At 47.6% G+C, this 27226-nt stretch overlaps 11 protein-coding genes and 2 non-coding genes across 13 annotated transcripts in view; 7 read left to right on the plus strand and 6 right to left on the minus strand.

Annotated features, from left to right (window-relative positions):
- Pmar_PMAR011822 (hypothetical protein) overlaps positions 1-340 on the minus strand; it is a gene marked incomplete at both ends in the record, with an annotated part of 1024 nt that extends 684 nt beyond the window's left edge. Inside the window, 3 exons of the mRNA XM_002773913.1 lie at positions 23-50; positions 107-168; positions 242-340. Coding sequence (XP_002773959.1) covers positions 23-50; positions 107-168; positions 242-340 — 189 coding nt within the window. The remainder of the gene's footprint in view (positions 1-22; positions 51-106; positions 169-241) is intronic.
- A 555-nt stretch (positions 341-895) lies between these two features.
- Positions 896-4110, plus strand: Pmar_PMAR011823 (hypothetical protein; the record flags this gene model as incomplete). The annotated part of the gene is made up of 6 exons (XM_002773914.1): positions 896-973; positions 1128-1252; positions 3063-3124; positions 3471-3586; positions 3838-3929; positions 4065-4110. 6 exons carry the CDS (start codon positions 896-898, stop codon positions 4108-4110), a joined length of 519 nt encoding a protein of 172 aa, XP_002773960.1.
- Positions 4111-7187: 3077 nt separating this feature from the next.
- Pmar_PMAR011824 (vacuolar ATP synthase 16 kDa proteolipid subunit, putative) lies at positions 7188-8017 on the minus strand. Its single transcript, XM_002773915.1, has 2 exons — positions 7905-8017; positions 7188-7827 (listed from the first exon to the last, which is right to left on the minus strand). Exons 1-2 carry the CDS (start codon positions 8011-8013, stop codon positions 7406-7408), a joined length of 531 nt encoding a protein of 176 aa, XP_002773961.1. The 5' UTR covers positions 8014-8017; the 3' UTR covers positions 7188-7405.
- Positions 8018-9269: 1252 nt separating this feature from the next.
- Pmar_PMAR011825 (vacuolar ATP synthase 16 kDa proteolipid subunit, putative) lies at positions 9270-10211 on the minus strand. Its single transcript, XM_002773916.1, has 2 exons — positions 10075-10211; positions 9270-10007 (listed from the first exon to the last, which is right to left on the minus strand). The coding sequence occupies exons 1-2, from the start codon at positions 10181-10183 to the stop codon at positions 9586-9588; spliced, it is 531 nt and encodes a 176-aa protein (XP_002773962.1). The 5' UTR covers positions 10184-10211; the 3' UTR covers positions 9270-9585.
- A 481-nt stretch (positions 10212-10692) lies between these two features.
- Pmar_PMAR011826 (calmodulin-domain protein kinase 1, putative) lies at positions 10693-12686 on the minus strand (the record flags this gene model as incomplete). Its single annotated transcript, XM_002773917.1, has 14 exons — positions 10693-10745; positions 10776-10881; positions 10927-11031; positions 11077-11161; positions 11213-11289; positions 11342-11390; positions 11445-11569; positions 11804-11869; positions 11916-11979; positions 12029-12123; positions 12169-12265; positions 12317-12412; positions 12462-12518; positions 12574-12686. The coding sequence occupies 14 exons, from the start codon at positions 12684-12686 to the stop codon at positions 10693-10695; spliced, it is 1188 nt and encodes a 395-aa protein (XP_002773963.1).
- Positions 12687-12748: 62 nt separating this feature from the next.
- Positions 12749-12820, plus strand: Pmar_PMAR011827. Its single transcript has one exon. It is a non-coding gene; the product is annotated as a tRNA-Trp (tRNA).
- A 328-nt stretch (positions 12821-13148) lies between these two features.
- On the minus strand, positions 13149-14037 carry Pmar_PMAR011828 (cyclophilin-RNA interacting protein, putative). Its single transcript, XM_002773918.1, has 6 exons — positions 13948-14037; positions 13837-13904; positions 13514-13744; positions 13397-13468; positions 13280-13350; positions 13149-13232 (listed from the first exon to the last, which is right to left on the minus strand). Exons 1-6 carry the CDS (start codon positions 14030-14032, stop codon positions 13178-13180), a joined length of 582 nt encoding a protein of 193 aa, XP_002773964.1. The 5' UTR covers positions 14033-14037; the 3' UTR covers positions 13149-13177.
- Positions 14038-14592: 555 nt separating this feature from the next.
- Pmar_PMAR011829 (conserved hypothetical protein) lies at positions 14593-16423 on the plus strand (the record flags this gene model as incomplete). The annotated part of the gene is made up of 7 exons (XM_002773919.1): positions 14593-14645; positions 14695-14827; positions 15350-15403; positions 15452-15563; positions 15837-15937; positions 16031-16092; positions 16408-16423. 7 exons carry the CDS (start codon positions 14593-14595, stop codon positions 16421-16423), a joined length of 531 nt encoding a protein of 176 aa, XP_002773965.1.
- A 209-nt stretch (positions 16424-16632) lies between these two features.
- Pmar_PMAR011830 (hypothetical protein) lies at positions 16633-17244 on the plus strand (the record flags this gene model as incomplete). The annotated part of the gene is made up of 3 exons (XM_002773920.1): positions 16633-16723; positions 16764-16945; positions 17176-17244. The coding sequence occupies 3 exons, from the start codon at positions 16633-16635 to the stop codon at positions 17242-17244; spliced, it is 342 nt and encodes a 113-aa protein (XP_002773966.1).
- A 223-nt stretch (positions 17245-17467) lies between these two features.
- Pmar_PMAR011831 (hypothetical protein) lies at positions 17468-18293 on the plus strand (the record flags this gene model as incomplete). Its single annotated transcript, XM_002773921.1, has 4 exons — positions 17468-17588; positions 17889-18030; positions 18063-18184; positions 18229-18293. The coding sequence occupies 4 exons, from the start codon at positions 17468-17470 to the stop codon at positions 18291-18293; spliced, it is 450 nt and encodes a 149-aa protein (XP_002773967.1).
- A 406-nt stretch (positions 18294-18699) lies between these two features.
- Pmar_PMAR011832 lies at positions 18700-18771 on the minus strand. The gene has a single exon. It is a non-coding gene; the product is annotated as a tRNA-Cys (tRNA).
- Positions 18772-19085: 314 nt separating this feature from the next.
- On the plus strand, positions 19086-23116 carry Pmar_PMAR011833 (hypothetical protein; the record flags this gene model as incomplete). The annotated part of the gene is made up of 14 exons (XM_002773922.1): positions 19086-19197; positions 19474-19572; positions 19882-20050; positions 20101-20231; positions 20388-20555; positions 20658-20860; positions 20929-21091; positions 21292-21449; positions 21500-21643; positions 21689-21834; positions 21877-22016; positions 22065-22150; positions 22797-22934; positions 22985-23116. The coding sequence occupies 14 exons, from the start codon at positions 19086-19088 to the stop codon at positions 23114-23116; spliced, it is 1989 nt and encodes a 662-aa protein (XP_002773968.1).
- Positions 23117-23421: 305 nt separating this feature from the next.
- Positions 23422-26403, plus strand: Pmar_PMAR011834 (hypothetical protein; the record flags this gene model as incomplete). Its single annotated transcript, XM_002773923.1, has 8 exons — positions 23422-23529; positions 23579-23685; positions 24355-24438; positions 24486-24588; positions 25078-25159; positions 25530-25723; positions 25769-25847; positions 26282-26403. 8 exons carry the CDS (start codon positions 23422-23424, stop codon positions 26401-26403), a joined length of 879 nt encoding a protein of 292 aa, XP_002773969.1.
- Between the last annotated feature and the right edge of the window lie 823 nt (positions 26404-27226).

Consider the following 27226-nt stretch of genomic DNA (forward strand, 5'->3'; position numbering starts at 1 on the left):
CGGCGGTATCGGACGGCGATACTGTTAGAAGCATACCATCCAGGCCGTAACTGAGAAGAACATGTTGCGCATGCGTGCGATACCACTCTTTTCGTGAATCACTTACCGGCCCAAGTCCTCAGCCTTATGAGGAGGCACCACGTTGTGAGACGACGGGGCGACTGGAATCTGAGCAACAAAAAAATGCCTTCCAGAAGATACTTCGATGAGATTGAATTCAAAGCTACTCCCTCTTCCTTACAGCACGTCCCGGACTCCCATTGACCGACGGTTGCTGACTGGCGCTGGACGGAGGCTTTGCTATTCCTGCTGCTGCTGCCGAGAATTGGGATGCGTTCATGAGCAACCTAAAGGGGCCTTAGGAGTAAGGAAGATGTGTGGACCTACTGTTGGACGGCCGAATCGTTGCTGTTGGTACTGTTGAGCAAACGACTGATGTCTGCGTATCCAGCCGGGGTCTGAGGGAGGAACACTACCAACCACGCGGGTAACGTCGTAATAGATGTCAATAAAGGGCAGTAGAAACCTCGGTCGTGTAATGCTACTACTACTACTACTGCTACTACTACTACTACTACTACTACTACTACTACTACTACTACTACTACTACTACTACTACTACTACTACTACCTGTTGAGGAGATCCGCTCATGCCAGGTGGCGGAGGTGGTCGAGAGGCTGACGACTGCTGATAGGCGTGGCTGGTCGACATGTGGGTATTAACAAAGTTGGCGGCTACCAGGAGATGGACGGCCCATTCGATAACACAAATACAGTGGAGACGAAGACGACTCGGAATATGTATCTTCATGGCTGGTATGCAAGATACGGATGAGGTCCGGAAGGAGCCTACCCCTGCCTGTCCTGAGATCAAACATCATAGACCTTCGCGACATGAGCGAGAATCGAACTCGAGACCTTCCGAAAGACGGCAGTGTCCGCATCCAACGGAGCAATCCAGTAGATAATCGAGTAGTACCTCTATCTATCCACAACTAGTCTCGAGTGTTCAACAAACCTACACCCACTAAAGACACAATAATACTACATCGATATCAAAGGTTGACCCATACACAATAGAACCCTTCGCCCCCGAGGTTGGTCTCCGTCACGACCGTTGCCTCAGTTGACGGTATCGGCATCCTGCGAGATGACTATATTGAGCCCCGGTGAGCTTGGTGGTCGGCCAGTGGGTAGAGACGGGCATAATCGCAATCAACGAGGAAAGGATGGAGGATCAAAGACGACTATGTAGCATGGAACCCTACCTGACCTACTTCGTATCTTTCTAGATTGACCTCAAGATTCTCCAGATAGCACGGTACCGCGCTCCGGCGAAGGGCCTTCAAAAGGGATCAGAAACTCCATGAAGATAAAATCATTCAGTCACTAAATGGACCTATTCTGCATCTTCCTAGGTTGAACTTAAGATACCTCAACACAAGTCCAGCTAATAGAAACTAACAGTTCGTGGTAACTAACAAAGGAGTGGTATGGAATCCATACTAAGGATAATAGTGTTTACCAACGGTAATACATATACTACATTCCAAAGAGACTTTCGAAACAACTACACTGAGTACTCGTTAACCAACCATTTCCAGCGCTGCTGTCGATGGCCGACTTGTCGCTCCTCACGAACGAAGCTTGAGACCGTCGATGAAAATATGAGCACAGGAGTAAACAATATTATCAATACACTGATCATGCTGATGGTAACGTAGTCGTAACGAGAGTCTTTAGTCTCCAAGTATCGACTCCCCACAAGATCCACTACAACACAGACAATAACCGCGCTGGTATACGACAGGATTTGATACATTATTGATATCTCAATGGAAATGTGAGGGCGAGAGTTACTACAATCAACCCCACAAAGACGTCTGGCCACCCGAGTGACTAGCAAAAGAGAGAATACAATTCGACACGCATAGAGTGCAGGATTAAGGAAATCTTTGTACGCTAGACCGTAGATGAGGGCCGGCTGAGATACGCAGCAAAAAAACAGCATAATTCGGTCGGTTGACACAGCCTGCTGAGCTGCAAGGCACATCGTGTCCGAGACGTACGCCTTGAATTTTTCAAGATTGCCATACCACTCCTCGATGAGATCAAGTATCATAGCTCGGTCGGAGGGCTCCGTACACTGCACTGTATCAAAGTCTATGTCGGACAAAGAATACCTCATCTTGATCCTCGACGATATGTTCGCTAGGAATACGAATCGAACTCGAATCACACACATGAGGATATCGAATGGGAATTGAAGAGAAGATGGTATCAACGACAAAAACAACCAATAAACCGTAGTAGTTATTAAGCAACGATATATAGTCTTCTGTATCGGCATCATAAACAGCTTCAATGGCCTTTGCTTGCCCATCTTTTCCGATCCTTTCAGAAAGCAAGCCAATTCGAATACACACCAGAGTCGTTGGAAGTAGTCGTCACTCCATAGTAATAGAAACGTGTCGCATTTGTTGAGGTAAGCACCGATGCTTCTGATACCGGCAGCCTTCCTGATGGGATCAACTTGGTCGATACAACAACGGTCGAAGAACACCTTCGCATCACGACGTCTTTGAACTCCGGAAATTTTCAAAGGGATCTCATGCCCCCTCCTCAACAGTGTTATGTAAATAATAATACCAATGATAGTACAGAGGGCGGGGTCCATATCGAACCCCCAAGAGAAAATGATCGAACAAATAGTACTCAAGGCCACCGCCAAGCAAAAGTTAATTCGTAACTGCATGGTCCATACGACCACGTTCGGGTCGGCACTCCATGAATGTGATACGAATTCATCAAGCATTTCCACAGGTTCAGAGAGAGTATACAGTAGTTCACTTTGCCGCCTCCGACGAAAACGATTAGCCTTTTTGTAGTAGAAAGCCTCGCCTCGGTTACTTAGTAGTTTACCGAGCGTTACACCATGTAGAGGTACGAGAGCTTGGGCAGACGGCAAGTTTACCGATGTAGATGACGTTGTACTGGCCTCAGAGTTGAGGTGCTCTAGTGGAGGTGGAGACAAACTGCACTCGTCTTCCATTGTGTGTAGCAATAACTGCAAACACCATCCAATCATCTCCCCTAAATTAAATCCCGAGAACTGTGCTCGACGTAAAAAGCGCTCGCCCGCAATCTCAATTCGGGTTTGGCCGCCAGACTTTGGCGCTGTCACAGGAACCACTTTTGGCTCGATAGTCCAATGCTAAGTGCAGTAGTTATTTTTGTTGTTGTAGCCGACTGCATGTGCAAACTCCGTTTCGCATGAGAATCGGTAACTCTTGTGTTGCAGAGAACTGGCGAACCGGGTTCGGATACGACTCGTATCATACGAGTGGAAAAGATTAACCCATTGATCAGCACAATCGTCGGTTAAACCGTGAAATCGTTGTGAGAATATTCCGGTTTGAAAGAGTGTTGTTTTCGCTCTGCGACGATTTTTGGTCCAGAAACTTGTCAGGAACAGCGTATATAAAACTAGCTGAAAACCCACACGAAAGCTTTTCATGTAAAGATCAGCCTTCTTTCCGCAATCTCATGGAAGATGGAGCAGTGAAAGTTGCAGGAAACCGAAAGGTAAAACCGAGCTCCATGCAAAAGACTCCGCATGTGGCCTCATCAAGTTTTTGTTGAAAATGGCTATTTTGGGGTGCTCGACCTCGGTTAGCCTGGCAAGGCAGTGTAGACCGCAAAAGATGCTTTCAATTGATTGTTGTTGCACCGAGGGAGGTAATACCTCTCTCGACTATTATACTAAATCACTACTATGAATCACTACTCACTAATCATACTATGATATTCCGGCCTCTGCCTAGGAGTTGTCGTAGGGCGTTCATGGCGAGACCATCATCCCCGGCGGCTCGACCTCGAGACTATCCATAAACATGATATTCCTAGTACTCACGGCCAGCCCGGAGAAGTGATTTGACGTAGGATCGAATATTGGTTGTAATGTGCATATGTCACTCTCGAAAACGGCAGCCGGCAATCTATCGAGTCCCAGTGAGTTGCACTCCAAGTTGGGGTGCAACTCACTGCAATGTTTGGTGTTCAGTGCAGTGCACCAGTGCCCCGGCGATGAATCTAAATTGCACGGATAAGCACTAGCTGATGTATGACGTGTTATACGGCGGATACCTGATGTTCAAGCTTCCAGTGAACCTGTCTCTTGTGTTTTGCCTTCACTTTTAAAATTGGTGTAGCCGGAGTACTCTCAATTCTCGCGGGGAGAAACGAGCTTTTACTCCTTATAATGGGGTTATGAGCACTTGCTGAGTAGAGATCGTCAGAAAGTGGCTCTACGACGAGCACAGTTTGCCCGAGCGCAATTTGCGAGGTGAGTTCTAAGACCCGCTCTGTATCTTGTACACTTAAGATCATTACGAAACACCTGGGCGAGCCTGGCTCCCTAAACAGCAAACACTTCCACCACACATGTCAACGAAGCGTACCCAAAAACTAAACATCTATCGCACGCTTTTCAGGTTTATTGCGCTTCGCACTTGTGGCAGTATGTCGGACTAGCGTTAGTGGTTTGTTCTTACGTATACTCAACAATCTGAACAGAGACAGGAAAAGTGCCCACACTGTGAGTCACAGTCTGTGACGAATCTCTGTAGCATATGCTCTCCCCTTACACGCCCAAAAGAACGGATCGCTCTGTCGGGGCACTGGGTAATCTTCCAGGGGCTCCGGCCCAGTTTTTGTCGACCAAGTTGTGTAGTGTGATGCGTTCAAAGTTACTCACACGTTCTAACGCAGATTCGGGGCCCATTTCTGCGAAGATGTTGAACATTAATAAGACACGACGTACTGATCTAAACGAGGGGATTTATGGAGCTCATCAACGCCCGATCACGACCATGGAAAGCCAGCCCACTCGAATGTTTTGTGTCGGGCCTCTATTTTATGTCTCCCGTCTACTCCCCTCACTGACAACACAAATCTCAGAACCCTCCCGCATACACCCCTAGATTCCCACAAAGAACCCATAATTATAGTCTATAGGTTCTTCTACTGGTATAGTATACCAGGTATAGATATACAGAGTCTTCATTGAAGGCAAGTAGTTCCCGCTCAAAGCTGTCTTCGAAGTTGATGTCGAAATATCCCCCATCCATATCGTGCTGCCAGAGCCAGATACACTCCGGTGAAACATCCAACAGAGAAACGTGGGTGAGGAGGTCGGAGTAATCGATACTGTCGACGTCGCTTTCTAGACTCCCAAAAACGTCATGTTTCTCGCGAAATGCAGGTTGCGTTGAGATTAATAGGATTGGATCGGTTACGGCTCCGTCTCGTGTCGCCAAAACTAATGTCGCAACTTTTTAAGTCGGTACGTTTTTAAAGAGACCAGCTATTCCATCAAATTTCTGGGCAATTTGTTAAAACCAGTCGTTAAAAAGTTAAGAGAAAAGAATTTTTCAAAAGACGAGGGCAACTCATCGAAAATTCGGCTAAAATATTAATTTGACCTGGAAATGCTGTCGATTCCATTAATCATTGCATTTGAGTTCACTGATTGATGATATCCGTGGAAAAACTCAGCCGCTCTCGTCACGAGAGTCCCGTGGCAATTCGACAGTCTAAAACGAAACACGAGAGGAGGACAGGACACTAAGTGTCCGACACTTGGATACATGGAAGACATCATCCTTCGTTCTACCACGGAATGGGTTCGTCGATGACAGGTATCGCTCCTTCAATTTCAACGGTGGACTCGGTAGATGGAAAATGATAACTGGCCTGTGTAGAATCCTCACTGATATCTACGGAGGGGAGGCATGTGCCACATGCCATGTGGCGTTCCGCCGGAATCGTTCCGGTCTTTGTGAATAGTCCCCACCAGAAATCTCGAAGCCAGCGTTCACGTATGCCCGTAGAGCGTTGCGGTTTTCAGAGCTCACGTCCATATATACCCACCGGATTCGATGGCTCACACTTCCGATCTGACCAGCATTGGGTTCATGATCACTGAATTTCCAAGTGCGTGCTCAAAAGTATTCAGACGTAGTAGAAGACTGACTCGAAGCCCAGAACTTACATATTCGATTAGCTTAGTCAACATCGTGGGTGCAACCCCCCTACCCTGCCATTCTTCTCGAACACGAACCCAAGGTATGTAGACTTGGTTGGTGCCCTTGATACGACTGAACTCCACAGAGCCTACGACAACCTGAGAGATGCCATTTAATGAAAGCCTTCTTGAGACATACTAAAATCACAGTTGAGTGCCGATTGAATACCACAAGTCCAAGACCTCACATTGTCCTTTGGGTTGACCGCTACGAAAACGGCCGCCTCCGGATTTTCTTTGGGTATTATCAGGATGTCAGATTGAGTAGCCAAGCGGTATTCGAGTTGAGAGACGTCGGGGCTGATGTCCCGATTTGACTTCTGGCTTCCCAATCCTAAAGTGGTAGAGAGCATCAGCGTCATCAGGAGGAGACGGCCGAGCATGTTAGTCATGATTGAGTAGTGGATGCCACAGAGGAGACAACAGGAACTCGCCAGAGCAATGGAGAGCTCGAGATAATATTCCGCGCGAGACTAAGCGGGCGAATGCAGGAGCCGACAGTCTCACGAATGTTTCGTTGGCAGCTTCGGAGTGTAAGATAACGCCGCTACCGTTGAAGGTAGGCCAACTCCCACCGTTGCACCGTTCGCAAAACCTACAGACTCCCGAGGAAAAGCTAACAACAGCGGTGAGCCACTCACTCTTGGAATCCACAGTTTCTCGCCTTTCGAAAGACATGCTCTTTGGTGTCGACAGCGCTGAAATGATGCCAGTATCAGAGGTCCTCCTCAGAAAATATCCTCACTACTGTGTAGGTTGACCTTCACTGAAAACTAACAGATAACCTCGATCAATACAAGTTTCTTTACGGTCACATCTCTCTAAGTATTCAGAGCATTTTTTGTAGAACACAGCCAACTCGCCGGGTGGATCTGATCCACTGGATCACTTGTCATCATCAAATTGATGGCATCAACGGTGAGATGAACTCATCCCAAGCATTTCTTGCAAACTATGAGGATGCCTGTCCACTTCAAGACAGCATACCCAGAGGCTAGCGGAGGCAGTGACTGTGAACAAGGAGCGAACGCCTATAATAAACTGCATGGGAAAGCTGCTGCGTCCAATTAATTTACACTGAACCAGAGAATCCCCTTGTTTTCAACCCTAAGTTGAGAAGAAAACTCTGTTCTATTCAATGGTACTACGACAAATATAGCTCCAGTGGAGTAATACAGACGGCAGTGATGATGTTTATCTACTATGCAAAGTATGAATACAACCACTGCTATCATACTCGATACTGAGTTTATGATGTCACGGGAAGTGAATTCCAGTCAAAACCCCTATAGTAGTGACTAGGTAGCTCTGACAGCTACTTACTGGGGAGCGAAGGAAGAGCAAAGACCGGCACCCTTCTCAGTGGCAGTGGAGGCGACAACAAGGCCGACAATGAGACCGTACAGACCCAAAGCTTCGGCGAAGATAAGAATCAAGATCATACCGACGAAAAGCTTGGGCTGCTGGGCGTTGGCACGGACACCAGAGTCACCGACGATACCAATGGCAAGACCGGCGGCGAGGGAGGAGAGGCCGACAGTGAGACCGGCACCGAGATGGGCATAGCCAGAATACTGAGAGTAGGTGGCGGGAGTATCCATCTTACCGTTGATGATGACGGAAGTGATAAGACCGTAGATACCCAAGACACCGGCCATAACGACAGGGATGATTGATCGCATGACGAGGTCGGGTCTCATAACACCCATGGAGCAAATACCAACACCGGACTTAGCAGTACCTAGTGAAAATAATGATGATCAGCTACTAAAAGTGGATAGTAGTAATAGACTACTAGAAGGGTAGTAGTATACTTACCGTATGCGGCTCCGAGATTGGCAAAGCTGATAGCAGCAGTGATACCCATGAAGCCGAAGAAGGCAGAACTGGGCTCACAGGCGGCGAGGGCGGTCGAAGCAGCGAACATTACGAGATGGACAGGTACTTACTAATCGAAACTAACAGAACATAAATCACCAACACATACACAGTAGACAAGTGGAATGAGAATGTAAATGCTAACATACGACAGCGCGACTCGGCGCCCTTCGGCGCATCCCTTGAGCGCAGCTTTAGCTAGCGAAGCCGATGCCCCTCATTAGCCAACCAACGCTTCAACACCTCCCAACACCCCTTAAAATGTCACGAGTAATGCAATCACTAGGATTAGAGAGGATATTGCCCAAGGGCAATTGAGCAATGGCTCATTTTGGAATAGATACACTGAGCTTAGAACAGCCAGGCCCATGGACACTAAGCGTTGATCAGCCCAATGTGTGACGCTGTCCCATCTTCAGTAGGGGTCCGTAGTAGACCCCAGCAGTATAGGAAAAGCCTCCTGTTGACGTCCACATGATAATAAATACTAATGTGAACCCCAAGGCGATTTCCCATCATCAAGAACATCGAATCTGAATAGTGCTGATTCACATAGACCAAGACACGGGTTTAACGAGCAGAGTAGCTCGTTTTAGCGCATCTCCATCAAAACTTCGCTGCTTCTCGAACGTATCGGTCGACCTTCCTCCTCACGACAAAACGAGCCGAGGAAAGGGGTAGCTCGAAACATAATACTCATCACAGGCTGATCCACCTGTTATCACAACAACACACGATTTCGCCTGTTGTGTCGCCACAGCAGGCATAAATCTGCAGCATTTGAGCTTGTTGGTGCCTTTATGCTCACATCAATACTTTCATGATGTACCGAAGCCACTCTATCACAAGGGATGAGACAGTAAAGCAGCACCCGCTTCGTATAAAGCCAATGGGAGACAATATCGATGCAGTCGATTCGGTAGTGAATGTAGCGATCGAAAATCTCAATTGAGAGTATTTGCCAAGCTGAACAGCATTGAAGAATTTGCTCACTTGCATCGGCTGAAACCAGAGATTTCCTCAAGAGTAGGTGTCCACTTACGAATTCGGGGAGAAATGTACAGATGCCAGAGAAAATTCATTAAAATCTCCTCAAAACCCCCTTATTGTTACCACCACACGTAGTTCACCATGTGCATATCTTAACACACGGAAATTGATCTTCCTAGTATCAATTCTCGAGCTAAATCAACGCCTATACTAACATAGTCCATTGAATTCAAACATATAATCGAACTCAACAACAGTGACTCGAGTAAGGAAGTAGATGGTTCACGGTACAAGTTTTGGAGAAAAAGGCTTCCACCACAATGTCGCTACGATGATGATATGAGAACTGTCGTACTATGACTAGCAGCATCAGAATCGGCACCAGTATACAACAAACGATAACGTCTTAATCTTCCTCCTCTACTGCTGAACGAACCATCATTCTGATTACCATCTAACGACGACAACATCGACAACGGTCACTCCGCTACGAAGCAATAGTGTGATAAAAATACAGAGAAAATCCAATATGGATTGGGAACGCGTACTAGTCGCAGTAGCACTCTATCGCCTTTTTCTCACACGACAATAACCATCGAAGGAAATCATCACTGGAATCAATGGTATCAGTTTACTGGGGAGCGAAGGAAGAGCAAAGACCGGCACCCTTCTCAGTGGCAGTGGAGGCGACAACAAGGCCGACAATGAGACCGTACAGACCCAAAGCTTCAGCGAAGATAAGAATCAAGATCATACCGACGAAAAGCTTGGGCTGCTGGGCGTTGGCACGGACACCAGAGTCACCGACGATACCAATGGCAAGACCGGCGGCGAGGGAAGAGAGGCCGACAGTGAGACCGGCACCGAGATGGGCATAGCCAGAATACTGAGAGTAGGTGGCGGGAGTATCCATCTTACCGTTGATGATGACGGAAGTGATAAGACCGTAGATACCCAAGACACCGGCCATAACGACAGGGATGATTGATCGCATGACGAGGTCGGGTCTCATAACACCCATGGAGCAAATACCAACACCGGACTTAGCAGTACCTAGTAAGAATAATGATGATCAGCTAAAGGTAGTAATAGACTACTAGAAGGGTAGTAGTATACTTACCGTATGCGGCTCCGAGATTGGCAAAGCTGATAGCAGCAGTGATACCCATGAAGCCGAAGAAGGCAGAACTGGGCTCACAGGCGGCGAGGGCGGTCGAAGCAGCGAACATTACTTGAAAAGTCGGGTAAGTTTAACTCACTTATACAACCACAAATCAATCACTCATTTAAGCTTCCAGTCAAGAAAGGCCCTTCACAATTAACCACGTAGAGAATCAACCTTCTACTTCAATGACGATAAGATCGATAGATCCACGAAGCAGTTAGATGGAAGCCCCGAGAACAAGGCTAAATGATGAATGCGATGTGATGGACCACCGCCAACTTGCGAAGTGCTCAGCTTCCCGAAGCGCAAGAACGGCTAAATAGGAAACTGCAAGATGGCAAGATTTCAAGTGAGAAATTACACGCTGATCAATTACAGGACGGTAGTGTCGTTGATCGATTTGGGCACAACATGCCACCTTTGGGCCTATTCTGTATCTTTCACAGGCAACCTCAGGATCCCTCATCCTCCGTGCGGCGTAATTCCGATTCTCCACTTTATGAACTCAACACACGTGAAAACATTGAACACCTTTATACTGGGGAATAGACCCCCCTTATGATTGTATACACTTCATGCCATCACACCATTGATGAGACTCCTTCTACGTAAGCTAGCATGAGCACCTGCGAGTGACGACAAGTGTCCTCTACCACACACATTCTTATCGTTACTCTCTAAATAATCGTCTGAGGCCTCCCCACGCAGCCATTCATGTTCGAGAGCCTCACGAGCACTCAGTCTCTTAGTCGGCTCGGCTGTCTGACCAGATTGCCAATAAAAGCAACACTAAGATGTGTCTCTCACCAGGAGCTTCTTGGTGAGATCTTTTGCGGACTTGGTGGCCTCCTTCCACTCGGGATCAGTAAAGGAAGGACGAGCATCTTGAATAGCCGCGTACAACTCTTCCTCCTGACCGACGAAAGTCCAACCTCGACCACGAATGACGGACCCTACAGTATCGGCATCAAAAGGCTCGAGGCCACTCAACAGCTCATACAAGACGCAACCAACACTCCACATGTCGGCTTGAGGACCATATCTAAGATGACGAATTCACACGATCCACCACCACTGAGGGTATATCTCTTACTGAGCACGCTTCCTCGCGACCTCAGGTGCCATACACAGAGGAGTGCCACAGAAAGGTTCGTGTATTTCCGTACAGTTCTGAAAAGAAGAGGATGGTAGACCTACTGGATCAATCCGGCTGAATCCCCACCTTCAATTTTATGCTGTCACGTGCTTCAAACTTCTTGCCGAGAACGTAACTGGGATAATTGATGATACCAAAGCCCGGCCGAGCAGTGGAGGGGGGGGCTCACCTGAGTCCAAAATCGGCGATCTTCACCTGTGCCTGCTGGGACTTCTCAGATAAAAGCAAGTTTTCTAACTTCAAATCGCGATGGACAACGCCCATACTGTGGATGTAATGCACTCCAGAGAGAACCTGATCGACGGCAGTGTGACGAGGGGGTCTTCATGAAGGGCTAGTGCGAAGAAATATGCATATGGTCAACTACATGTGTTGGTGACAGTATGGAAATTTTGAGGGGAATTCTCAATTGGCTTCTTACCGCTCTACCCGAATTTATTTCTAAATTTCTGTAATTAGGAAGGAAACTCCCGGGCTCAGCTGGGGAAAGCGAGCATATATTCCTCCAACACTGCGGGAAGCTGATACCTGTTTTATCGCACGAGCGGCGAGCTGCTCTGAGAAGTGATCAGACTCCGCGAACAGATCGGCAATCTGAGCACATCATAGAGGCTATGCGGCGGTCTTGGTGTTCCCTCACTTGTCCACCATGCATGTACTCCATAACCAGCCATATGCACTGATTGGTCTCGAACAGTTCATGCCTGATAATCGGGAAGGTCTCCAAAATGGCAGCGACCATCGACGAGTTACAAGTTGACGAGATTTGCGTGCTTCATTCGTTTAAGACAGTCGATTTCTATCCCCATAGATTCCTCGTCATTCATCTTATCATTCTTCTCCACGACCTGAAATTTCCCTTCCCCTTTTCGTTGAATCGACTCTCGCTTTACCTTCAACGCGAAAGTGCCGCCCTCAATCTTATTGTCAACTTTATACACTCGACCGCTAGCTCCCTTGCCAATCTCTTCAATAACTTTGTAGTTGGACCTTCGCAATCGGCGATACGCCAACTTTTCCATACCACTCCATTCAACTCACTTGATCACTCTCTCAAGAGCTGCATGATGAAGATCAACGCCTCTTCGCTCCAGCTCGGCTATGAGGGCCGAGTCGGGCAGTGATCTCAGTAACGCCCTGACACCATTGAAATTACACAAGTACAGGAATTGATTAAGGAATGTACTCAGCATGATTGGCTGAAGGGGCACCCTGAGCAGTGGGGGACTGTGCTTGGTAGTATCTGAATACAAGCTCCCTATCACGAGCAAGTGTCGGGAACTGTTGGAAGAACCTACCCGTGTGCAGGGGGCGCCGGTCCAAGCCCGTACCCGACGGCACCAGCCTTGATGCCGTAAGGTGAAGCGACCTGTGGATGAGGGTTGTGGTGAGCACCGAAGATATGTTGCATGGATGAGAAGCAAACTGCTGAGAATGTAATGTAACTATATTGTTCTACCATTGCTATCACCAGGCCCTGTGGCGCAACGGTAGCGCATCTGACTCCAGATCAGAAGGTTGTCCGTTCGAATCGGGCCGGGGTCAATATTACGACTAATATATTTCTCGATGCACAACATAGTACCGATTTGGAAATATCCACCTCAGGGGTGAAATACAGGCCCCAAGGGAAAAGCTAAATCGAACTCGTTGAATCGCAGTTGGAAAGCCTAAAGCCCATCCGGAAATCTCACAAAGCAACCAGGCCACCCAATTCAAGTTCTGGAAGGCAATACACCCTGAACCCCCGAAGCTCCTCAGAATGTACCCCGATCCCTTGGAATTTGTAATCCATCCCGATCTCGGGCAACATGCCATCCCCCCAACCGAACAGCGAACACTTCCTATAACCAACGCAACCGGTAGCTCCTGTCATCGAGACGCCCTATGGTGTATCCATAACTATATAACGTTAGCATCCTTAGCCATATTGAACCCACCGCGTCTATTCATGTACCTAAGCCACGCCATAGAACCTGCAAATAGTTCAATAGTCACTATTACTGTCGGTAAGGCCGATCATAATTAGTGATCTTCTTAGCACCAGGGTGGGAGTACTTCGCATTCTCCCTCCCCTACAACAACATACCTGCTCGCTACCACTGACCAGGACATGCCCACCTTGGTCGTATTGAAACCCTTGAAACCCATGACCCGCATTAACTCGTTCATGTCGCTTTGTCGAGGAGCAACCTGTCGAACGTGACTCAATCAGATGTACCCTCTACCCACCACTACCTCATAGTCCTCATCTTCCTCTTCCTCCTCCTCCTCATCATCTTTTCCCTGTTGGCCCTTCGACCGCCCAGACTCCTCATAATCATCAAAGTCCTCCCTATTATCCCGCTTCCCGGTCTTCTTGTTGTTGCGGGCAGCCCCTATGGGGTGTTGCCGGTCGAGCTCAGCAAATTCGCGGAGCTCAGCGAACTCCTCTTCATCGTAATCGTCTCGAGCACCACGACGGGTATCCTATTACAACCAGTGGTATACCACTCTCGATAGAATCTTCGCTGTGCGCACGAACATCAAAAGATTCCTCAAGATACCCCATATACTACTACCCTCCGCGACTCCGATCTGGACCTAGACCTCGACGATGAATAGGATCTCGACCGGGACCGGGAAGACCCTAAAAGACATGAGCGAATCTCATACCATCTTTGTTCTATTACGACGATCATAACTCCTCCCACGCGATCTCTTATTTGAGGCTGGAGACACCGAACGATGAGCTGCTGAGGACCTCTTCCTTCCCATTAAGACACTTACCACTAAGGATGAGCACAAAAGCCCTATATAATAACAATATAAAAATCACTATAACGAATTGTTCAATAAAATCCTCTATCTATCAATAGTGAGAGAGCATCACCGAAACTACCCCTGTTCTGATCGTCTCTCGTGGGTGCCTAGAAATCTTGCTCATCTTGAAAATCTTGCATTTCCTCAACGCTCGACAATTGCCTGTTGACTTCGTAGGTTGATTCTGCGTGTGGCTGAGATATTCTCGAAAGAGCAACAGTACTGATCTGTGTTGGGGGGGGAGTGGGCACGTGGACAAACACATGTGTTGGTGGTAAATTCTGAGGAAATTTTGGGAAATTTTTGGTGGTTTCTGTACACTTCTACTCAAAAATTGAAAGTAAACTAGTATAGTGAGGAAACTCCTGAGCTCAGGTGAGGAAAGCGAACATATATTCCTCCAATACTGGTGCTGGGAATCTTGGAGAATCTTTTTCCCCGTATCTTTCGTGGTCATCCTCATCAGCGCAAGATACTTTCGAGTTGTAGTTGCTTTCATCATTTTGTATTTTCTCATGAACTACGCAAAGTCGGCACTATCGTACTTCACATTGAAGCGATGTTACAAGTGGGCCTAATTCGTATCTTACCAAAGTCGACCTTGGATATCTTTACAGATATCTTTTGAAGCGACTATTTGGCAGTTTTATAGTGCATGAAGATATCAATCTCGATCAACTCGAAGTTGATCTGTATCAAGGTCAAGTAAAATTGGAGAACATACATTTGCAGACGGATAAAATCAATGACGTAATACGGAGCGTGTTTAGGGTGAAGGTATTATATTTATATCTACGATGCACTATATATGAAATTTTGTATTATGGATGATATACAGTGCGTGTCAATTTGATATGCACATGCACGTTATTTTCGAGGACGCTTTATAGTGAAGTTTCACCACCCTAGTGAAATATATTTCACGACTACTGCATATCACCGCGAATATCATCGCGTTTTTCACAGAGTATTACGCCACTTCACGTAAAACGGATCGTGAAACTCCGATATTTGCAGTTGTCGCTATCACAGTCCCAAACGGGTACTTTCATCACAACACATGTTGCATTGTATATGCGAATATAGTTTCATAGCATCGGGAATAACACACATTCACATCACATCAAATTGGCACACACTGTAAAGATCCTTTATTTCTGAATGAACTACTAGAGATGATTATATCATCCAAGTTTCGATCGATATAGATAAAGTGCCGTGAAAACGACGCATACAAAAGATATTTTTCATGCCACACCAATGCTTCATCAGATTCTGTCATCTCTCGAGTTACCATTCACGATGGTGAAGGGCACAATTAAACGAGTAGGCGGAGCGAAGCGAAAGGGCGGTTATTATTGTTGATGATATCAGATACACCTCTCAGTGCCGTGGAAACACGTATTCTCCCAAAGGTGTAAAATATATTTCGAAGGCGTGGATATACATTTGGCAGTGCGTGAGGATGCTACGATGGATCGAACAGGTAGGATCGTTGCTGCATAAATTGGTAGAAAAATCGGTAAATTCTGTGATTTATATTCTAATGGAGTTGGGGGATATTATATAGAATCGTCGTGTACTGAAATGAACGAGGATAGTGATGATGATGACGGGTTTAATGGTTGCCGAAATTCTCATCTCTTTAAATTGGATCTGTGTGTGATTTGAACTTGCGCACTTTTCATTCATCTGTATGAGATCCCAGCCGCGTACCGTGTCACCATTTTATCCATGAGTGCTAGTGTGCTCACTTCAGACCTCAGTCAGAGTAGTGAGATGGATGAGCGTCGGGGAGCAGTAGGAGGCCTCGAGCAGTACGGCACGAGGTCCTTTATGGAGGCAGTGGAAGAGAGCCATGTGCGATGAAGAGGGAGGCTCGCTTTGGGGAATAAAATTCAATTTATAATTTCCTGAGGAGCGTTTGTGTTCGGGTGAATAGCGATGTTATAGGGCCAGAGCATTCTATTGGAGAAAAGGAGTTTCATCGCAAACATGGGGAAAGAAATTTGGAGGTGTGCGAGATAGCATTAGCTCGATGGGGAAAAACTGGTGGTTTGCGAAACGTTGTGTGCGTATTTATAGGTAAATTTTTTACATTGTGGGAATATGTGTTCACTTTCTTCAGCTGCTGAGCTCAGGAGCTTCTCCACTAATTATAGGAGTTCATATACGAATTTGGGTAGAAGTGTACAGAAACCAGTAGTAAAATTAAAAAATTCCCCAGAATTTCCAGATTGTCACTAACACGTGCATGTTTTCCCACACTACTTTTTAGTACTATAGTCGGTTCTACTTCAGCTGAGCTGTCAATAGCGTGCCCTCATCAGGTTCCCGATGGAGTAGAGGCTCTCACTAGGTTGGTACAACACATACTGGTGAATCTAGAAGCATGCTTGTCGGATGCTACCGTAACTCTTCACCCTAGGGGTTGGCAACCTGGGAGTAGCACGACCGAGCCGAAGGTGTGGGTGTTGATACGGGAGGTAGCTTTAACGTATTAGAGAAATTCCGAACGGGTCTGAGCTCAGTTGTTGATATATTCGGATACTGAGATGCATCATTTGCCTGATGCCAGTCCGAGACCTGCTAGTGAGTCTGATGAGGGACTGGAGGAGTTGCCGACTTCACCGATCGATTCGAAAGGTAGTGGAAGGATTCTCGAGATGGTTGGATGTGTGTGAAGGTATGAGTCTTCTGTCGTTGGAGATTTTCGTGGCGCGTGACGGTGATGGCTCGGCTGAGAAGAGGCTCCTACACACAGGGGGGAGGCCCCTTCGGATGGGGTTGAGGAGAGTCGTGGATGACTCGACTGAGGGAGGGTGGAGCGATGAAGAGCAGACGGCGGTGTTGGAGATTGAGATCGAGGTGAATTGATAATCGATCAGCTGGGCGAGCGCTTTTTACAAGGGCTTTAGGTGGAAGTAGTGGAGGTTGACTTGGATAATAGTTCGTTGGAGCATGTGCTTCAAGTTATGTATGGTGGTGTGAATTGTGATGGAAAATCGGAGGAAGATGAGGCGGAGCGAAACCGCATGTTTTATAGTGTGAGTTGAAATGCAGTCGGTGGGGATCGATCCGGGGACCTCTGGATGTAGGTTATGGAGACTACCCCGCCTCCCGCTCGGTCATTATCGGCGGCGGAAAGGGCGAGAGCGTTCTGGTGAGACGATGGTTCGTTGTGGTATATTTTTCTGGAAAAATGACACCCCCTAGAATCGAACCGGGGATCTCCGCGTTGTATGGTTTTCTGGATGCGCAGATTCCAGAAAAGGTTTTCATGGTGTCAATTCCTAGGAGTTGCACGAAATTTTAATGCTCTTATGAGCTTGGAATTCACGAGGGAAAATATCTTTGCAAGGATGCGAACCTGAGACCTTCAGGTTGGAAATGTATCGATTGTTCGATCTGGACTCCAAGTTGGAGGCTCTTTGCACGGCAGAGGAGGAAGGGGAGGAGAGTCGAATGATGGGCAGCAGTAGTGGCTTCCGAGCCGATGAGTCCCTACAGGGTGAGGGGGAGGGGCCATTTCGTGGCGAGTGACGGAAGGCTTTAAAAAACCAACTGTGGGATTGTCCATTTTGAAATTACATGCTCGCTGTCGTGATGGGTAGTACTCTGGTACGCTAGAGATGACTGTATGGGATGATGACGCCAGTCGTCTTGATAATCGATCACGTGATCGATTTGGTATAATCTGATCTCGGTGGATACTTTTAAAATTGCTCAGCGTATATTCCAGTGCAACATTCACTTAATCCCTGCGTATCTGATGGGTACAAATGAGCATCAGCGCTTCTTCTCCATTCAGAGTTAGCTGCCATCACAACGCCCGATGAGGAATTCTGGTTTGATCAAATTCTCCTCCGGTTGCGAGTTGGAGTCGTCCACATAGGAGCTGACTTGTGGTCAACACCCGAGTCGGGTACTGTCCTACTAGGTGACGTTATGAGGTCTGCGTATTGCATTCGAGTGTATGTTGCAGCTACTCTCGCTTCTATTTCTGTGGAGCGTTCGTGGGCACCATCGGGAGAGACGGAGGCCGTACCAAGTTCACATTGTGGCTTGTCCAGCTGGAGTGTTGGTATAGCACCAACGAACTGGAAGGTGGGGGTCGACTGGATGCTGGTGAGCTTTCATGGAGTTGTCAGTCACCGTCGCTGAGCTCATCGTCACCTTTGGAGAGGTCCACGTCGTTCTATTCTGCAGAGCATGAGGGAAGTGCCGCCACTAAGGTGGGTTGATTGTTGTAGCAGGTTGGATAATGCAGGATGGCACTGAGTTTGGGACGCGTTCGGGGTGTCCATAGCATGATCTCGAAATCTTCCCTGTGCGTGTAGGATTCTTCCCCGACAAGCTCATCGTATTCGTCCCCAGCGAGCATCGGCGTGCGGTCGTCGGGTTCGCCAGCACCAGCAGGTGGCGTTGAGGAAGTTTTCTTTGACCGGAGAGGTATACATCATTTAGTGGAGGAGCACAGTAGGCTGTTAGAAGAGCAAGGTAGGACGGGGCTTATGATGGTGAGGACGAGTTCATATTCTTGAGATGATGTGGAGGGCGAGAGGAATGGAAATGCATGATAGATGGGAATTGGAGGAAATAAATTTTAGTGGGTGAATAGAAGGGCGCGCCCGGATTTGAACCGAGGACCTGCTGATCTGCAGTCAGCCGCTCTACCACTGAGCTACACACCCTTGTGGAGCTCAATGCACCCATTCATCGCGTATGTATGCGTCCTCTACGCACATTTTTGAATGTCATCCTCTGCCAGCCTTCGGACTCATCCTTCATTAGCTCTCCGTTTTTTTCAGAGGATCTCCCGACAGCTCCCACGAGGTGGTCCAAAATCATCTGGTGTGATGCAGATGCAGTCCTCGTCAAAGCAGGACGGGTGGGTGCTAACACCCAATGATGATGATGCCTGACGGTGCCACTTTAGGGATCCACTTCTGAAGGTGTATTAGGCGCCATTGAAATTGAAGTGGATGCGGAGGTTGTGTGTAAATTGATGGACCTCAAGTGGCCAGAGCTCCCGACCCGAACGGAGGCTGAAGGAGGGGGTGGAGGGCCAGCAGCCGCAGCCGCAGCCGCCGGCGCCGGCGGTCCATCCAGTCACTGTGGTGAGTTCTTGATTCCTATTTTCCTTTGGAACTTCATAACTCTCGATCAGGCGGCGTGGCCTTTTCGAACGAAGAGTGTGTCAGTGAGTTTGAAGCTGAAGGACCCTTCAAAGGAGGAGGAAGAGGAGGAGCCTTCGTATTGTTTGCGCACAGTGAAGGTTTTCGTCTCCCATCTAGTAGTGGAGAGGAATATGTGTCGGATTGGGGAGCTTGCGGTCTTGGACTGTGAGGGTGAGATTCCGATCGTTCACTTAGAGAATAGAGCACTCTGACTAGGTGGTGATCGCACGGTGCTGTTGGAGACCCCAAGGGCATCATCCGGGGAGGCAGCAGTGGCCTCATTGACTTTATGGCGAGTTCAGTCCGACACCACTGGTAGTGATACAGGAAGGATCGTCGTTGGATTCTGGTAGATCTTCGGTGTATCGTGTCATCAGCGTAGCCATGAGCATGGCATTGCTCACTTCCTTTCAGCGGACGCTCACCTCCCATCGACTCAGGGGACTCGACTCGAATTGCAGCTCATCCTGCCGAGCCTGTCCTCTCCCTCGCCCTGGCATGCTAGTCGAATAGGCGCCCTGGCGAGGTGTTTGATCGCCTTCGCTGAGAGCACACCCGAGCCGCCTCCCTCCGACGCCCGGGAGCCTCTCGAAACTGCGGTGTCGGTCTACATTGATCGATTAGCCATATCGCTAGGAGGTGGAGAGTCGGAACTTGACTTCTCCTTCCGGATGTGTTCGCTATACGTCACTCCGACGCCCACTGGGAAGCACTGCACTGTAGAGGCAGGGGAGATGTATGTCGGCTCGGTGTTGCGGCCATGGGTATTGCGGGATCTCGAGATGGCTAGCAAGTAGGATGGGTCGGAGAAAGGGAGGGAGGCGATGAGGTGGAATCGCTCAGGTTCCCGAATTCATGCGAAATTGAGAGCCTCGTAGGGCACTCGCGTGTTACACCATCCCTAAAGATAGAGCTGGACCTTCCGGATCGATCAGGAGTCGTTGAGAATGGACGGGTTATCATCACATTGAAACGTAAGAGCCTTGCTCGGGGTCGCAGATGGTGATGGAGTGGCTGCTAATAAATTGGCACTAATTAGTACTATCGGAATTCGGGTTGTGAAGGGTCTCGTTTTATGATCATGGGTGTGCGATACAGTAATCGCTCTCAACACAGGGCGTGGTTGGCAGGTATGCAGGGCGGGGGTAGGGTTGATGAGGTCTCGGCTTTGGCGGCGGGGATGGAGGGATTTGTGGAGGAAGTGGCGGCTGAGGTGGCGTTGGGGAGAGAGGAGGTGGAGGGGACAGAAGGAGCGGCAGTGTTTTATTTGCTGGTGGAGGATTGCCTTGTTGAGGGAAGTAAGGTTGGTGTGTATGTGGAATTGTGGTGTAGTGGTATAATTCGCGTTTAGGATGCGTGAGGTATCGGGTTCAATTCGCGGTCGAGCCTTTTTTGTTCAGGCACACTCGATGCTGCTGGCCTCCTCAACCCTCCAGACCCCTCTATCGAATGCCGAGATGTGAGGGCAGCAATCACCTTCACCGGGGAGGCGGCCCTTCCTTCCCTCCCACCCAATGCCTCCACACGGACCGTGAAGGTCCACATCGCCGAGACGGCCCTTTGGCTGCTGGATGGAGGCGGATCCAAACTTGACCAGGAACTGGTGAGCTTCATCACGGCATTGCGGAGTTTGCGCATTTCCTTTCTATTTTCTACTGTGTGGTCGCACAGGTCCTCCCTTCACAGTCTTCAACCTCGGCTGGAGGTCTTTTGAAGGAGGTTGGTTTTGCCCAGATAGCAGCAGCGAAGGGTGTGACTGTGATGGTGACAACCCCAGTGGCCCAAGACGCCCACTTGAGGGCTCGAATAGCATTGGATGTTCATCACCTACAGGGTGAGGGAACTTACCGCTCGAATCGCTGAATATCGATCGTTTCGACCGGTTGGTCAGTGTTGTTGGCCGTCTTCGAAGGGTGTGATATTCTATCTGTGCGGTGGATTGTCACTAAATTTTATCATCATGAATTGTGATATTTTTTTGTCGTAAAGATCATCACAATCTTGATCTCGAGAGTTGTCTTTTGTAATGTTCAGTGGGCTTGTGCGCCGACTCCCTAGCCAGTGTGAGTTCTCTCACTACGTGGTTGTCGTCATCGCTTCAACTACAACCGCCCGCCTCCCCGGCCACGACAAGCGATCCTTTGGTATCCTCCAGAGAGGAGTGTGAGGAGGCCCCTCCACCCGACAGAGCGGTAGGTCGACGTGTGATGTGACCCTGCCCACTCCGTTTGTTTTGTGGTAGGGTCCGCGTCTATGCGTTATTGAGGACTTTGATGACAGTGGGATCCCCTCTCCAGTGACAGCCATGGAGCCGCTCTCTGCTGTCGAGGAGGAGGAGGTTAGTGTGTGGGGGCGAGAGGAATGTGGTGATGGTGGCGGTCTTGAAGTAAGCTGCTATTGATGAGAGCGGTGGTCATAACTGTCGATTCAGCGAGAAGGCACCACACCTCTGCCGTTGTCGTCGTCATTGAGGAGGGAGACGCTTGACTGTTATGGAGGAGTGGAGACCAGCGCGACTTGGTTCGCCCCTATGGATGGTGCCACTATCATTGGCGACCATTTTGCTGGGACCGGGGGGTAGGTGGGGGAGGAGGACCGATGGGGAGGAGAATTTCGCAGGGCATTGAGGAGCTCGCCTTCTTCTGGAGTGACGACTCCTGGGTCGCAACGGACGGTTTTGGAGGGCCTCGAGGTGCGTGTGACGGCATCGGTGATTGAGTTGAAACTGTTCGAGGGGAAGGACTGGAGTGAAAGGCCGAGTAGAAGGGGATGGGGGCTAGTTGGTGGGGTATCTTGAGGTTGCCCAGGTAAGATACCAATCATGTCCACTTCGAACCAAATTCGGATATCAACCAGAGCGAAGAGAGCTACGATTTGTACCAAATTGGAGGAGGTGAGTGATGACTTGAAATCTTAGTAAATCTTGCATTTCCCCAACGCATCAGGTTGGCATCACCATGATAACGAAACCGACATCGTCGTCGACAGTGGGTGGTCGTCAGAGTTCGGTTTGGTTGTCCATTGGAGACATCAGCATCATCGACCTCCTGCCGAGCAGTGTGTATCAATACGTATTGGTTTACTATGAGGGAAGCGAAGGAGATCGGCCAAAAGGGACGAACGTGTCTATGGTAGGGACTATTTGAGATCATATGTGAATTTTGGGGAATTTTCTGAGATTAGGGGTGAACTTAGGGAAATTTTTCGAAAAAAGAAGTGAATTTACGGGAATTTCTTGAGATGAGGGGCGAATCTAAGGGGAGTAATTATCAAAATGTCACTTTGGGGGGCGTCTATGGACGTTGAGGGCTTTCGAGCGTATCATTTTTAGGAGAGTAGGAAATACGTTTGAAACGCAACTTTTGGTGCTTGTCGATAATCTGCGAAGTGGAAACTCGCGATAGCGTTGGTAAATTATCGCTGAAAAATATTTCCCCATTGTAAGAAATTTTTCGGCAAAAGACTCCGATAAGAGAATCTTTAGCACGCGTGCGCAGTAGCGCACGGGGAAGATTTTGTGATATGTCACTTTCGAGCAGGTGCTCCTACGATACGACAGCTCCCCGGGGGGTCATAACAGGGAGGGTACCCAAATCGCCCACTCGAGATTGGAGATCTCTATATTGCCACTCCGCCTCACGCTGGACCAGGACACAGTACACTGGATGGATACTTTCGTAGGGCGACGTGGCTGTTGGTGATGAAAGTTGTTGTTGATATCATTTAGGCGGATACTGTGAATATGTACGTGTATGCTGCGATGGACATGGATGCTGAGTTGTTTGAGGAGGGAGGAGTTGAAGGAATTGTGGTAGGCGGGAGGATGGATGATGTGGGTATTGGTAAATCGATCACGTGATCGATTTTGACGATTGGTTTGGTTTCCTCACTTGAGCTCAGAAGCTACATTATGAAAATTTACGCAAAAAACCGACGAGAATTTCCCGAAATTTTCTTGTTTTTTCTCATTGTCATCTACACGCGTAGTTGACGATGTGCTTATCTGACCACACTTCTTCGAAATCGGTATATGTATTGGCAAATCGATCACGTGATCGATTTCAAATGTGTTCCATATTTCAGCAGCCTACAGCTCCTTCGACGGCTCACCAGCAGCCTTCAGCGCCCCCCGGCGTGCTGTTGGACTCTGTGAAAATCTCGGAAATGCTCGTGTGTATCGACTACCGATGCAAACGGGTTAATTTGAAACGCCTCCGTAGAGGAGAGCGAGCCGAGCTGATCAATCTGTTGCCTATTCTGGAAGGCCTGGAGGTGGGAAATCTTGCAATCTTGCATTTCCTCAACGCTGATGAGTCGGCAGGTGAAGTTTCGGTCGACCCATCTGCAGGGTATTCGTAGTGCATCACAGCTGAGTGAGGCGTTGATTGAGCGATGGAAGGGAGATATGTCGAAAGCGCAGATGTTGAGGTATAAGGCCATGAAAAATTCGGGAAATTTTCGGTATTTCGTGAATATTTTTCTACCTGAATTTGTATGGTAATTTTACAGTTAGCTGAGCAGAGAGCGAACATATATTCGGGTATGTTATTGGTGGAAAAATCGAATGGTGATAAGAAATGTCTGTTGGTTTTTTTTCATAACTGATGAGGCTCGCATTTTTGTGGTTGTTGATGGTGACACGCATTTATTCCTTTTCCTGTTGGAATTTACTGATGATCAAAATTCGCTGATTTCGTTCAGTTCTGATTTGTATTCACTTTTTTTGGTGAATCGAAGAGGTTATTACATCGGAGTTTCACGACCCGTTTTACGTGAAGTGGCGTAAAACTCGGTGAAAAACGCGATGATATTCGCGGTGGCATGCAGTAGTCGTGAAATATATTTTTCACTAGTGTTTTTCATATCACTAGGGTGAAACTCTATTGTTAAAGATACAAAAAATATTTGCCCTGCTAGTGTTGTGAGAGAGAGCGCCAATCCTATCTGCGATCTCATCAGTTATGCGGTGAGAATTTTTTTACCAAAATTTTCATATCGTCACCGACACAAGTGAGTATTTTCCCATGCAGATGTAAGTCTAAAATTCTACATAAACTCCGTTGATGAGTAAAATGAATACTTTTGCTATTTTGTCAGGTCGGTTTGCCGAATGACTCCTATAAGATCCCTCACCAACATCACGTGTAGCCTCACTGAGCTCCTATCTCTGCCCCTATTACAGTAATCACATGTGTGAAAATCAAGTGTAGTGGTAGGAGCATTTGCAGATATCGCTACGCCTCGCCGATCGATTCGGTGGCTAGAGACCCTAGGACTGGGAGGCGGCTAGGGTGGTGGAGGCAACTGTCTGAATTTGCTACGTGTTTGACGGTAACTTTCCTCGGGTTTTATGTTCTTCTGTGGTTGAGAAATTTTTCGGGAAATTTTTCCCGGTTTTCCGATTTTTTCCCGCCTATGTTGAGTAGTAAGGATTTTTCCTCTCCTGTATGGAGTATGCAGGAAATATGCGAATGGTCTACTGAGCTCGTTGATGATGGAATTTTACGGAATATAAAACTACTATAATTGAGTTTCACCCGTGATATGAAAGCCACTAGTGAAAAAAAATCACAAACGCATAGCGCGAATATAGAGCTTTTCGTAGAGTTCTACGCATATTCACGTGAAACGGGTGAAAATTTTAATGTGTGGGAAAATACGCACTTGGTCAACTTCATGTGTCCTCGAAAATTTGATGAAAATTTTGGGAAATTCTCGGTGGTTTCTATACACATATATGATTACTGAGGAAACTCCTGAGCTCAGCCGAGGAAAGCGAGCGTATATTCCTCCAACACTGAAGCGAATAATTTCTATCAGGTTGAGTCCTTGACGTCTATCGAGAGAGCTGTGTCAACCACTCAGACTGTGCTGGAAACAGCATCGCAGTTGGTGGGGACCAGTGGGGTGTCTACTACTTCCTCCTCCTCTTCATCGTCGTCGTCGAGTCATACGGCGTTGGGATGGACAGCAGTGGAGTATGTTGATGAGAAAGGTAGGGAGCTCGGGAGTGCTCTATTGGTGCCAGTGTTCGTGCGAAGGTGGAAACGTTCGGCGAATGACGCGAGATGAATCGCACTATATCACGTGAAATGTTACATGTGTTTAGTGCGTTGTTCGCAAAGTGAAATACATTGTGAAAATAGTGACACTGCAATATGAAAATTTTGGGAAATTTGTAGTGGTTTTTGTACATTTGTAGCCGATTCGAAAAAAGTGTAAATGAATGAGCTCAGCTGAGGAAAGTGAAGGTGTATTCCTTTCCTTTTCAGAGGCCAGCGGGGTGGACCGGTTGTCGTCATCTGTTGCGATTGAGGACGACTATGATGATGACGATGAGGAGGAGGAGTGGTTATCAGTTGAGCGTGGAGCGGTACGGGATAGGCTTTTCGCACCGAGTGACCGAGTGGAGCAACTTCAATTTGTGACTCAGCGATTGTCGAGAGAAATTCAGAACGCTGGAAGGGTGAGTTGGGGGAGGAGTGGTAAGGATGTGGAGCAGTTGGTTTAGGACGCCCTCATGGGTCCATTACAGGAGTATGCTCATGGTCGGGCTACAACGGAGAGTGTTGTTGTGTCAATGGCACGAGGTGGGACGTTTTAACACATTGGACGATTATGTGGTTTTTGACGTTTTTACCCATCGGACGGTTATCAGATTTCGAGAGGAATTTGACGTGATGAAATATGTGTTTGGTATCCTCAGCTGAGCTCACTAGTAACATACGAATTCGGGTAGAGAAAGTAATAAGGAATTCCCTCAAAATCTCCACGTTATCATAGACGTTACTAGTTGATCATGTGTGGTATTATCCCACGCTGAAAATTTATGGATGAACGTTTCAAGTGAGAATGAAAACGTTGCTTCTTTCAAGTATCCTGTAATCCTGTCGATAGGGTTATGGACCATAACTTATGGTTGGTTTGCTGTGGCGGTTTTTCGTATCTTACATGTATCAACCTAAGATTCCTTCTTATGGTTGTTATTAGCGGAGCGAAGCGTGACATGTTTGTGTATTTTCAGGAGTGCCTCTTTGTATTCTACGTCCAGCCGCAGGGGCAACTGAGGTGGTGTCGGCAGCGTTGAGGACGGCGACGAGCTCCCTTGATAAGGGCAAGTCGGAACGGGAACGCGAAAGGAAGTGAGCGGGCATCAATTTTTATGGGGGAAGTTTTATGCAGGACGGATGATCACGTACAGTGCGCGCCGTCCGTGTTGCGCACGTCGTTGGTTGAATTCAACTTCTGAACTTTCAAGTGAACCATTGATTTTATTATTGGTATTTTATTTATTTTATGGGTAAAATGTTAACAAAATGGGTGAAAAATTCATCTTGTCGATGAAAAATAGACTTGACCTGATACATGTGCAAAGGTAACTTCTTCCTAAAAGGCTTTTGCGAAAATTTGCAATATGAGGCTCTTCCATGTGGGCATATTGCATAAAACCTGTTGTTTTTGAAGAAAAAAATTCCATTGCATTTTTTTGCACTTGATCGGCTCTGGTGTAGAACCTGTGTAGTTGACGACAGGGCTAGGCTTGTGAGGGGGGAGGGGTTAGAATATTGTATTTCCGTGGTGATTGATGCAATACTGAAGAGGAGGGGGGAAGCGAGCTTTAGAAATCAGTGTTGGAATATATGGCCGGTGTCCTCAGGAGTTTATGCATCAACTAGGGTGGGAGTGTTCGGAAACCAATAAGAATTTCCCCGAATATTTTTCACATTCTCAGCGACAATTATATGTAGCGCATATTTTGCCCTCACACACTGGCAGCTGCAACGTGAGAATATATGTCAATACTCTTGAGCTGAGTTGGTTCGCTGAGAAACTAGGAACAGATTCCCAGAAATTGATAAGAATTCTCACATTCACCAACACATTTAGTTGACCATGTGCATATTTTCTCACACCAATGACAAGGACTGCGGTTTAGTGTAGAGGGGGGCGATGTGAAGTTGCCGCTCAG

Source organism: Perkinsus marinus, assembly GCF_000006405.1.
Source record: "Perkinsus marinus ATCC 50983 genomic scaffold scf_1104296958712, whole genome shotgun sequence".
In the NCBI taxonomy this organism is placed as follows: domain Eukaryota; phylum Perkinsozoa; order Perkinsida; family Perkinsidae; genus Perkinsus; species Perkinsus marinus.